This window comes from Cupressus sempervirens, chromosome 11 (assembly GCF_028749045.1).
Source record: "Cupressus sempervirens isolate cs-2001-9-10 chromosome 11, ASM2874904v1, whole genome shotgun sequence".
Classification (NCBI taxonomy): domain Eukaryota; kingdom Viridiplantae; phylum Streptophyta; class Pinopsida; order Cupressales; family Cupressaceae; genus Cupressus; species Cupressus sempervirens.
The window spans coordinates 371,281,085-371,293,387 of NC_143128.1; the positions used below are offsets into that span (position 1 = coordinate 371,281,085).

The 12,303-nt window shown below is 35.1% G+C and overlaps 1 protein-coding gene across 1 annotated transcript in view; it reads left to right on the forward strand.

Moving 5' to 3' along the window:
- Nucleotides 1–11,972, forward strand: part of CJD1 (Chloroplast J-like domain 1) — a 99,244-nt gene extending 87,272 nt beyond the window's left edge. Inside the window, exons 7-10 of the mRNA XM_089808806.1 lie at nucleotides 6,197–6,322; nucleotides 6,670–6,765; nucleotides 11,301–11,372; nucleotides 11,495–11,972. Of these exons, the coding sequence (XP_089664932.1) occupies nucleotides 6,197–6,322; nucleotides 6,670–6,765; nucleotides 11,301–11,372; nucleotides 11,495–11,557 (357 nt within the window). The 3' untranslated portion in view covers nucleotides 11,558–11,972. The remainder of the gene's footprint in view (nucleotides 1–6,196; nucleotides 6,323–6,669; nucleotides 6,766–11,300; nucleotides 11,373–11,494) is intronic.
- The last annotated feature ends 331 nt before the right edge of the window (nucleotides 11,973–12,303 follow it).

Below are 12,303 nucleotides of genomic sequence, written 5' to 3' on the forward strand. Positions count from 1 at the left end.
CCATCCTATCTTCATCATGTTGGGCATACAGCATGTTTTATAATTGGAGGTTGTTCTATTGCATTCTTGATGCCTTCAGAACTGAAAATACCAAACTTAATAGTAGAATGAAAAATACTCCAATCTGGGACGTGTGTAACAGACGATATTCAGGTATCAGGCAGGAAAATGAAAGAAATGAAAATCTACTATAAGTGGTGAACCTGTTGTAGACAGATGAACACATGGAGTAGAGAAAGATTAATGCCACCATTGTTGTGGAGAGTATGATCAGATGTTGGGGCATTTGAAGTTAGTACTCTCAACAAAAATATTCAGAAGTGGTGCTGGTCAAGCTTTGTGAATGGTCATCCTTTCAGTCATGCCATGAATATCTACAGGCAATTTAAAGGATATGTGCAACAGATGGGATTGCCTATAATCTCTTGTGAAGAGGATTGGATGCAATTGCGTTTTGCACTAATAGGAACTATATTCGCAATATTACACGAATAGATGTGCCTTGGCTTCTAGAGCTTGCTCCTCAGTTCTATGCATCTAGAGATGGATGCTGACTACTGCATCAAATGGAGAAGAGGCTGTAGGGTCTTAGTTAAAATTCTGAATCTTCCGAGTTGTCAGGAAATTGAACTGTATCTATCTTGAAGTAGAATCTATCAATTTCCAGTTTTAGCAGCAGTTATGGCCTTTAATTTAAAAATAGATTAAATATTTTGGATCCACAACATCCATTGTTCCATAATTTGCCAATAGGAGCACAAGAATTTGATACAAATACGAGAGCATAAATTGAAGGAGAAAATCTCAGTTGCTTGCAACTTTGAAATTCTTTCATGCCTCTAATGATAGTGCAAAGTGGATTTCTTTCAGTGAGATCCAAGGAGCATTTTTTGGCAAACATTGTGCTACAAGTGTCAGTTCATCGCACAACAATAAGAAAGAAGTGTCTTTGAATGATACCATCACGGATATAAAGTTTTAAAGGAAACTTATGAAATTCCAACTGAACAATACCCAATACTTTGTCCCTATGTCAACTGATGTTACTCTTGTAACTTGGAATGAAGTAGATTGCATGCCAATGATACATGGATGATCGCGTATTCAATAAATATGAAGATGACAAGTTATACATAGCGATCATCCATGTCAGATTGAAAGTGGAACTCATCATTCACGTTAAAATAGATTCTGTACTGAAGGCCATGTTTGAGATGTATGGAGAGTCACAGCTTCATAAGTTTACACTCGGAATAACCTTGTCCAGGAGTGACGCAATCCCTGCATCCGGAAACCTTTCGAGAGTTATTGTGGACGGTTGCAGAAGAAGGAAGAACCGTAATAAATCTGGAGTTACAAGGAAAAGAAATTTGTTGATATCGGTAAAGAAGATTTAGACCTGGGTGACAAAGATGAACTGAAGGATAGAGAAGATCAAAGGAAATATGTAGTCCTTTGTGATTGGATGAAGCAACAAATGGGGTAGAAAGTAAGGAAAGTTCAAATATCAAAACGCTTGAGCTCATCTCCATGTGTGCTTGTTGCAGGAAAGCTTGGGTCAATTGGTCATGGCAACAGTCCCCTTTATCTGTAATATCAAATGAGGAATATCTTTATATATCTTTGTCACGTTTTGATAATTTACATCTGTCTAACTCTGTCTTTTTGGCGCAGTAGGTGCTTGTGTGATGTGGAGCATAGGAATTCAAGGATGTCCTCACATGAAGCAGATATTGACCACATCATACATACAAGTGCCACGTTTGGGTTAAGGCAAAGATTTAAATAATACAGACTATCTTTTGTTCCATGCGGGTTCTAACATGCGATTTGATTTTTTTTGCAGGAGTTATTGACGTACGTGTTGGGAGGATTCCGCATGGGCTACCATTATGCAGATTTAAATCACTTCAATGTTTGAAGGGGCTCACGCTTATGGACATTGTTAGTTCTGACTGTTGATGCGATTCTATGCGGGTGGAAAGAGAATGCGATTGCCTTTTTTGAAGGCGCTCACAGGAAACGAGCAGAATCACATGATCGGAGAAATATAATAGTTGGCTAGAAAATGAATTATTTTACAAATCAATTTAACATTGTTTAAATGAAGCAATGATATAACCGCCAATTATAGCACCGGTTATATTAAGAAATATATTAAGCATTGATTAGTTGCCTATGAAAAGTTGTGATGGTTAGAAAAGCAACTGATATCCTTTGGATATTTATAAATATAAGATGTAAAAGGGAGAGGATATATAGAGATTTATTATTCATATTTTTAATTTTTGCCTAGCCCATGCTTTATGATGTATTATATTCTTTTTATTGTCGAACAAATAAATTTTTGAACTAAGCCTGTGGATGGTGGATTTTCGATTGAATTCTTGTGCGAGTCTGGAGTCGAATTGTATTGGATGAATCATCCGTAAGGAGTGTCTCCAGTACGATTTTATTTCCGGATCAGTAAGAAGTTTTTATTTAATTTATTTGCATTAGAGTTTTAATTTTTTATTAAGTTGTGTCCTTTATAAGTGTTTTTTATTATTTTCTGTAAATATTTTAATATTCGGATAAGTGGACTGGATCATTATTACATTTTAAATTTGATAAACGTAAATATTGTAAAATATTTTATTGTTTCCGTATTTATGTCTAATTTGTCTCTGCAGGAGTTAAAGTGCATTTTAGACTAATTTAAAATTGCGTTTATGTAATTGATCTGTTGCATCCGAATTTTTATTGTTTATAGTTTAATATATTGAACTCTATAAAGTTGTACGTTTCAACTAATAATATTGACTCTATTGCTCATTTAATTAAGCACTGGTCTTTTACTCTTGATTCATAATCCATATGCTGGCAAATGTCTCATTTCTTTCCTTTGAAGAATTAATATATTCATTTGTTGCAATCATCTATAATAATCACTTCTATTTAAAAAACATTCATACAATTATTTACTTTTGTTTTAATTCGTAATTTGCAATCTTAAAGTTTTCTATAGTTCTTGCCATTTTGAAAGCTTTCACCGCATTTGCGTTCTAATTGATCTGTTTTAAGCGTCTTGGATCTAAGTGTTTCGTCTAGGATTAGTTACACTCGCCTCGGTTTTGCAGAGCCAGAAGCGCAAGGGATTTGGATCACATTGATCAATCTTGTCAAGTTGGCCTTAACCGGTTGGATATCCCAGCATCGAGTAGGCAAGGCTCGTAGGATTCCAATCTATGGTTTTGGGAACCAACAGTACCCTTGAGCAACTTCAGGATCTCTGTATGGGGGAACTCTAGTGGTACTCCCCTTGAGGACTGATTGGCTATAGAACTTGGGGCTCAATGCAAAGACAAGTAGATGCAAAGGGGTAGTCATTTTGTTCCATCTCTCTATCATGATTAACTGTAGCTCCTTAAAGAACTTTTCGTTAGGATCTTGCTCTTTCTCATTTATGATATTTCTAATGTCCTCAATCATGGAGTCAATGCCATCATATACCTCACCCAAGCAAGGCCTATCCATGTTAGTGTATTGGATCATGCTCAGTATAGGCTCGGTGATCTTGAGAAGGTACTCAACACGATCCCACCAAGATTCATTTAGTATCAATCCCCTTATGGCAGTTGCTTTATCACTATTAGGTTGCCTCCATACACTCTAATTAGCACTAGTTACCATTCTACTTAATGCGTCTTTAACCTTGATAAGGTGCCTCAAAACAATGGTGTTGGAGGCAAAGCGGGTCTCAACAACCTATTTTAAAATGAAAACAGTAATATATTAAAAATTTGAAAACATAGAAAGTTTACTAAAGTGGCTTGGTTTCCTTAAACATGTTTAAATTTTAAACAATTCAACTTACTTTCAAGAGCTCCAATTTAGAGAATTGTCTGAATATGGCTTGCGTCATATGGTGGTTCGTGACAAACATTTGGATCTCTTGTGCCTTTTTATACATTTTTTTTATCCACTCAACCTTAGTGCCAATTTTTTTCAGCATTAGGTTGAGTGAGTACACTGCACAAGGTGTCCAAAAAATGTGTTCGTACTACTCAATCAATAAGTCAGCAGTCCTACAATTCTTCGCATTGTCAGTTATTACTTGAACAACATTTTGAGGGCCAACTTACTCAATAGCTTGGATGAGAATGTTTGCAATGAAAGGACCATCCTTTACCTCTCCTTCACAAACATTGCACCTCTTGTAGACACCACAAGAACATTCACCAAAGGACGGTTCTTTGCATCATTCCATCCATTTGATGCTATTGTCATGCTTGTTTCGACCCATGCACCTGTGATGGGCAACATGGCATTCTCTACACGGGCCACCTCATCATCCAATAAAGTGGTGTGTACCTTCTCATACCCAGGGCCCTTGAACCCGTTTGGAGCCACATTAATTGCCCTCACCATGTATTGCCAATACAGTGAGCGAACAATATTAAATGACAATCCATTTGCATAAACGCATCTGCTTATGGCTTGATTAGCAATGTCTCTAGCTTCATTTTGGAATGATGATTCCAAGGGTCTCACTACTCTTTTATTTACAATCTGTTGTTGAGGAGGATGCAAGAATGGATGGCCCTCTACAGGTGGTTCACTATGAGAGGTAGTTGAAGACATAGATGATGTTTTTCCTTTCTTTAGAGGCCTACCACTTTCCAATGGATGTGAAGAATTTGCCCTCCCAGCAACTTTCTCTAATTGCTTTTGTTCTTGAATATATTTGTTTACGATGTGATTCGGAAGAAATGTTTTAGGTAGCATTCCGTTTACTCTTGGCTTACCGGTGCAAAATTTGATGCCTTTTTGAGGAATAAAGCGCAAATGTGCTTTTACTCTATTGTAAGAGCTACTAAATTCCTCCTTGCAATGGCTACAAATCCACACAACCTCCTCCACCCGGCATTGGTCGAATCACTTGCACATGTTTCCAAAGTGGGGAACATCTGTCGATTTTGAAGTGGGGATTATTGCCAACAGAATCACTTGCGGCCATGATAGAATCTACAAAAAAATTTAAAATTACACAATAAATAAAACAAAAAATTAAATATGAAAAAAGCTCACTTATGTATGCAAACTAAACTGTAATGGATTCTTAGCATATATCAGTAAGTTCATAATGAAAATTTAAAAACTAAGAACAATTTGGAAGAAATTAGAACAACTCAAATCTAACAAGTTGCATGCAATTTTTGATATTTCCCTACCTCTTTTTTAATTTCTAGAGTTGGAGTAGAAATTGCTGCCTTTGTTATCTGCTATGAAGCTATCAAATACAAACCACTACCTCAACCTCAGGAGTAACCATTGAAGCTATCAAATACAAACCGTTACCTCTGCAATCGCTGCCTTTGGAGTCAACATTTTGGACCTTTGGTTCAAGAACAAACACACACAGTTGAAGGTGAGTCAACCGCACAAAAACAAATGAAAAAACAAACCGCAAGCAGAAAGTTGAAACACAAAAGCAAACTGCCGTAATAAGAAGTGTGAATATGGTTGAGGGCGTCGTTTTAGGGTTGGGTGCGAATATGAGATAAAAACGACTATAATAAAGTAACAAACACCTTTCCAAACCATAAAAAAGTCGAACCTTTTTTTGTTCGTATACCCAGATTTGCTTGAAATTTGTTGTCATTCCATCTGAGCTCTTTTGTTGACTCCCAAATTCGCTCGAAATTCACTAACATTCGTCCAGGGTGCGAAATGAAGAATCCACAGGAAATTTAGTAGACATTTGGTGAATTTGGATCAAACTAGGACCGACTTCGATTTAATGTGAATTGAATTTCGATTTTGCCCCTTCGGCAGCGAATATGGTAACTTAGCCTAAAAATGGTCCTCTAGGAAACGTTGTGGAAGAGTATACCTTGCCATTGCCCATCCCCATTGTCATCCTCGAAATGCTATGGAATGTAGGTTATATCACCTCCTTTAATTTGATTTTTGATTCTGCCAGTCCTTTTCCCTTCTGAACTTAATAATTTCAATTTACTCATTTAGAAGGTGGTATTATAGTGAAGGTATGATGTTTAGCATCTTTAACTTTGATTACTGGTTGATCTTCATAAATAGGATAATAAAGCCATACATCTCAATAATTAATACTATGCAGGTGTTGTGCAACCAAACTTAAACAATTTTTTTTCAATTATAGACGCTAATATGTAGTATTTTTTGTTATCTACAGACAGGTTGGATAATCTATGCTCGTTCAGCAGAGTACAAGCCATTACAGCTTTTAACATTTGGATACATCTTTAGGATGTTCGAGAAATTAAAATCTTTCGAGCAACCGTCAATTCCATCATCCACTGTATGTATATCTTGGTTGTAGAGATGACATTTTATGTATCTTTCTTTTTACAAAGGAATTTTTCTACCATCTGCTTATTTGGGTTGATGCAAAAATATTTCTTTATTGTATTCATAATTATGGCTCATTTAAGTTATACAGACAGAGATCTTCTTGAATTTGCATTTTTTTGGTTCCTTTTTTCATGTACTGAATGACAAACAAGATGGGCATCGTGCTTATGTGCTTTTCCTTGTTAATTTAAATCGCCTGTGTGTTAGCATGTATGCTTTCTGGCATGTTGTTATCAGTGAATTTCATTCAAAATATTTCATATATCTATATATACATGCAAATCTGAGTTTCAGGAGGATGCAGAAGATGAAAGCCAAAGCATTCGGACAGGAAAGCGTTTATTGCGTAGTCTTGCACTTGTCTTTGGGTGTGTTGCTGTTTCATCATTGGTAAGCAATTCTGATTGAATTCATATGTTATTTATTTGTGGATGCCATCAATTTATTATAAACTCACACAAACCTTTAGCATTTAATGATAGAATTCTTCAATTCAGTTACTCATGCATTCGTTTACAATAATTCAGAGGTTGTAATCACTGTTCCATTTAAAATTTTGATGGAATGATTGTCCATTGATTGCAAGGCTCGTCTTCATGTGTCAACCAATAACAAAAAGCTTACCCATTGCATTCTCGAAGATTGCATGGTTAGCCAATGGGACTGTATGAACTGAAAGTAAAACTTCCCCCCTTATGTTATGGTAAATCAATGTTGTTGTAGTTGTATTAAAAGGAGATAAGATTCCTTATATAGAATTACAAAGACACGATATTTCGATATTTGTAAGGATATTTCTGACTCAAACTTAGGAATTGTTAATTGCTATAATCTAAACTGCCTAAGGAAGAGACATTACAGCAATTAACCAGTTCATCAACTTCATCCTGCTTGCCTTCTCCAACTTGACTTCTTGCTAATATTATCTCAAAAGCAATGATCTATCATTAGATTTGGAGGACAAGTTTATGTACCTTTTACTCTTAAAATAAAGATTGCTTGAACTTGATGTAGTTCTTGAACCTTTGGCTCTTTCTTGATCCCAAGTTATAATTTGACTTCTAAATCTTTTTCATTCCTTTAATGATTTGCACATATTCCCCCATCAAATATTGCAACACTTAAAATAATGCTCATCCTTCCTTTCGGGGAAGAAGGCTTGTCGGTATTGTCTTTCACATTGTAAACGGTAAATATACATGCTTGAATCTTTGCATCCAAATTTTATCTCTTGTCATAACCTATGGGAAAATAAGATAACCAGCCAAATTCTTTCTAGTGTGCTGTTGTGGGATTTCTTCTACATCATAGTTTTGTATTTATTAAAGTAATAGTTGGGCTCCTCTTCATGGTATAAACAACAGTTTCAATTGCTTCAGCACTTAATATTTTGTTCATACTCGTTTTCTAGCATGCTTCTTGCTGATTTTATTTGTATTATGTTTTTCCTTTTTGCCTTTGATTTTGCTGCCTCTGTTAACTTTCGCTTGATTCCAATTCATTGAACTCTCCAAAATAAAATTCACCCATTTTATTAATTTTTAAACACTTAATGTTGTCTCCCACTTTTATTTTCTATCAGAGCCTGAAACATATTTAATGCTCTTTGTGTGTGTGCATGCGTGCAGTCACATGTGTGTATGCATGTGCACATGTGGTAATTCATATCTATGTTTGCCATGGACTTCGCAGCACATAAATCTGAATAAGTATCAATGGTTAATTTGCTTTCCTCATGCCTGTAAGCTACTTGTGTGGTTGCCAAGTTCACAACCCTTGGACGGTTCCATTTCTCTTTTTTAAATTTTTTGATAGTAATGTGTCAATTTCTTTGATCTATCATATACATTCCCTGAATATATGTCCATGTCTTTGGTGCCTTAACCAACTTGCATTCTTAATAGCAGTACAACAAACATTTGGCTTTGTTTCTCAACAAGAGTATCCTGTTCTTCGTCATCTCTTCAATAGCAATCATGTTTCCTTCTCTCATATCGTAGATGGTATAAACTACAAACTTTATCTTTAAATGTTTAAGATTTTTCTCAACAAGCAATTTGACACTCACCAAATTATGCTATAATTGCGGTCAGCGGTATTCATAAACAATTTCTGTTTTCCCTTGTGTAGTGTCTACATTGTATTTACCCAAGGTTGCATGGGGACGGGTACTAGGGTACCTTAGTGGGTTCCAGTATGGGTACAGGTATGAGTATTTTTCAAAACAGGGGACAGGGATACTTAGGCATGTTAAACTTTTTTTTAAATTATAATTTAATATTTATAGAAAATATGAAATTATGAGCCATGACAATGGTTTTTCAAAACAAGAGCAGTGACTAAGTTTTCAAATGTAATGTATTGTTTTCAGTTTAAGATTTTTCTCAACAAGCAAGTTGACACTCACCAAATTATTATTAAGATAATATCTTTAATATCTTTATTAAGATATTATCTCCTTAGTTAAATACCTTCTATAATGGTCAACTACTTGTCTATAGTCCATCTTTCAGTCTAGATAGGAATGTTTCTTATCATGTCTTCAGTTTTGTTTCTAATTTTGTCTTCAGTCTATGTTGTTTCTAAAAAGAAACAACGTCCTTGTAATTCTTTATAAGGAACACATTTGTTCCTTTGTTAATAAATCAATCATCCTCCATTAATCTGCCAATTCTTGAATCTTGTAACATGGTATCAGAGCAAATACTTCAAATTTTTTCGGAAAAAAATTTAATAATTTCTATTGAAATTATTTGTTAAGTTTTTTTTTCAAAATTACTTTTGGTTTTTCACAAACAACCCGGTTAGGGTTTTTGTTCGTACACCCAATCACGGCTAGGGTTTCTATCTGAGGTTTTTTGTCTGAGGGTTTTTTTTGTTTGAGATTTCGACCAATCTACCCTTAAAAAAAAAAAAGTGACTTCCAAACACGTAATACTGCTCCCGTTTTTTAAACTACTTCATTCGGCTCTTCACGATTTCTGCCAATCACGAATTTTTCTTTGGCCACCAGATTTGTGACTGGAGTCGACCGACTTCTAGGCCGGATTCGTCTGCAAAATTGCGGAATAGAAAAAAGGTTTGCGTTTTTTGTTACCCTTTTTTAGATGGCTCTGTGTTTTTACAACCACCTGCAATAGCAATATCTGCCCCTTTTTGGAGGTCCAATATCGTTGTTGTTGTTGTCTAACGGCTCTCAGTTATCATAGAATGTTCTGACATCCGTACGTTGACCATTAAGGGAGGGTATTAAGATAATATCTTTAGTATCTTTATTAAGATATTATCTCCTTAGTTAAATACTTTCTATAATGGTCAACTACTTGTCTGTAGTCCGTCTCTCAGTCTAGATAGGAATGTTTCCTATCCTATCTCTTTTGTCTTCAATTTTGTTTCTAATTTCGTCTTCAGTCTACGTCCTTGTAATTCTTTATAAGGAACACATTTGTTCCTTTGTTAATAAATCAATCATCTGGAAATCCGTTAATCTGCCAATTCTTGAATCTTGTAAGAATTATGTTATAATTGTGGTCAGTGGTATTCATAAACAATTTTTGTTTTCCCTTGTCTCGTATCTACATTGTATTTACCCAAGGTTGCATGGGGACAGGGGTACTAAGGTAGCTTAGGGGGTTCTGGTACGGGTACAGGTACGAGTATTTTTTAAAAACAGGGAATGGGGATACTTAGGCATGTTAAACTTTTTTGTAAATTATAATTTAATATTTATAGAAACTATGAAATTATGAGCCATGACAATGATTTTTCCAAACAAGAGCAGTGACAAAGTTTGCAAATGTAATGTATTGTTTTCAGTTTTAGATCTGCTATATGTTTGTAATAATAATATATGATAAAATGTTTAGATGCGTAATAGAGAGGGCAGACTTTAAACATGAACAAGAAGATCATAAATTGTATAACAATGACATACTGCAAATAATAAACTTCTGATTTGAACAGTGATAAAGTTTACTGTTAATCAGTATTGAATCAAAGTTTCAAACTGAATACGTATTGGATAAAGCTTGATAAACAAGAAGCTGATGCGCAAACAAAAACCAAAAAAAAATCAGAAATCATAATCAAGGTCCTTAGCTATGATTCTCTACACTGAGTACCCGGTACTTGGGGTTGATGTATCCGATACTTGAGTACGCGTATCAGGGGTGTTGGTACGTGTCCCCATGCAACCTACCTTCCCTACATACTTGAGAAACTTTTCCACTCAATTTTCATCAGTCTTTGAAAAATGCTTCTTAACAATCTGTCATATGATTGGAACAATTTGTATCTAGAGACCATACATCATTACTTGTGTTTCCACTTTCACTGTTAGAAAGATAGAGTGTGGCAATCTTCATCTTTACCTTGATTTGGACCACCTTTTTAATTCCTTGTGTCTTCTTGTGCATAGTTCAGTTTTCTTTCTTCATTTGGTTTCTTTGATTTGCAATTTTTCTTGATATGACCGAAGTTCCTGCCACAGTAACTCCATACTAGCTGCCCTTTTGGATTAAATCTGCCTCTACCTTATGAGAAATCGTGGCCTCAATGTTGTCCTCTTCCTCTTAAATTAGAACCAGATTCTTGATATGAGTTCTCCCTCTTGTTGCCTTGAGGAAAAGTAGTAATTGTTCTTTTTTAGATTTCATCATAGTTGGAATAATACATATTATTTGGATTTTCTTGTATTTGTCATGATCATGCTTCTGGAAGTTGTTCACCAATATTATGTGGATATCATAAATTTTCATTCTATTCTTTCTACCAAGCATGTGCATGACTATCATAAACAACTCTCAATATTCAATAATTTATTTAACTAGCTTCCTTTCAGTATTTTGTTCTTCTGGGCAATTCTCTTTGCATAAATAGTATCTTGTATGAATAATGGACTTCTCATGCTTCTTTTCTTTGTTTAGGCTTACACAGGTATCCTCAATGTAATTGAATATCTCAATTTTTACATTCCACAAGTTCTTATTAAAAGCCAGGTAAGATTTTTGAATTTTGTTTCGACTTTAAGCAATTTATGTACATGTTCGTAGATACGTTACTTGTTATATGTAAATGGCTACTTTGGAAGAAATTTAATTTTGTATGAACAAATTTGCAGGAACTATTTATAACCTTATGTTCTGCAACCACACTTTTCCTCCTTGGATCGTACTACAGGTGACATGGTAACTACAGGATAGACATTTCTGTTTAGTTCAGAGGTGCTATTGTCTTCTGTGTTTGCACGGGCATTAGAGTTGAATGAACAAAATCATAACTCAATCTGGCAGCTTCAGGCTGAACATTTGTGTCTTTGTTAATGGTCATTCTAGCTTTCACTAATTTATGTCAAGCCTGTTCAAAGATAACATGAGGTTTTAATTTGCAGTGTAGCTCTAGGTCATGGTTTTTCACTAAATTCATTTATATAATGTTATGCGGAGATATTGAAGAGCTCTCCTTGGATATTGATCTGGGGACTTGAAATTTTGAAAGATCCATATTCGAGTATTTCAAGCGAATCATGTTTCAGTTGTAACTAAAATATGTTGTACAACTTTATTTAATGTTGAGAGAAATAGAGATTAACAATTAAATTTTTCTTCACTTATGAAGAGAATTTCATCTTCAAGCACAAGTACCCTCCAAGTCAAATTCTTACTCAATGCCATAGATTTACTTTTCTTCTTTAAAGCTTCTAGTTGCTCAAGATGTAAAGCTCTACACTTGGTGTGGCTTTCAACGTGTTGGTGCTCCAAGCCAGACCTTGCAATTTCAGAGGACACACATTGAAAACTAACCCTGGGGAACAAGTTGGACGAGGCAATCAGGCATGATTTGTGATCAAACTGTGCATGTAGTGTGGGCCAACCAATAAGAACAAGCAACTCTTCTAGTCTTGCGGCTCTGTTAGGCCAATGAGGGTGT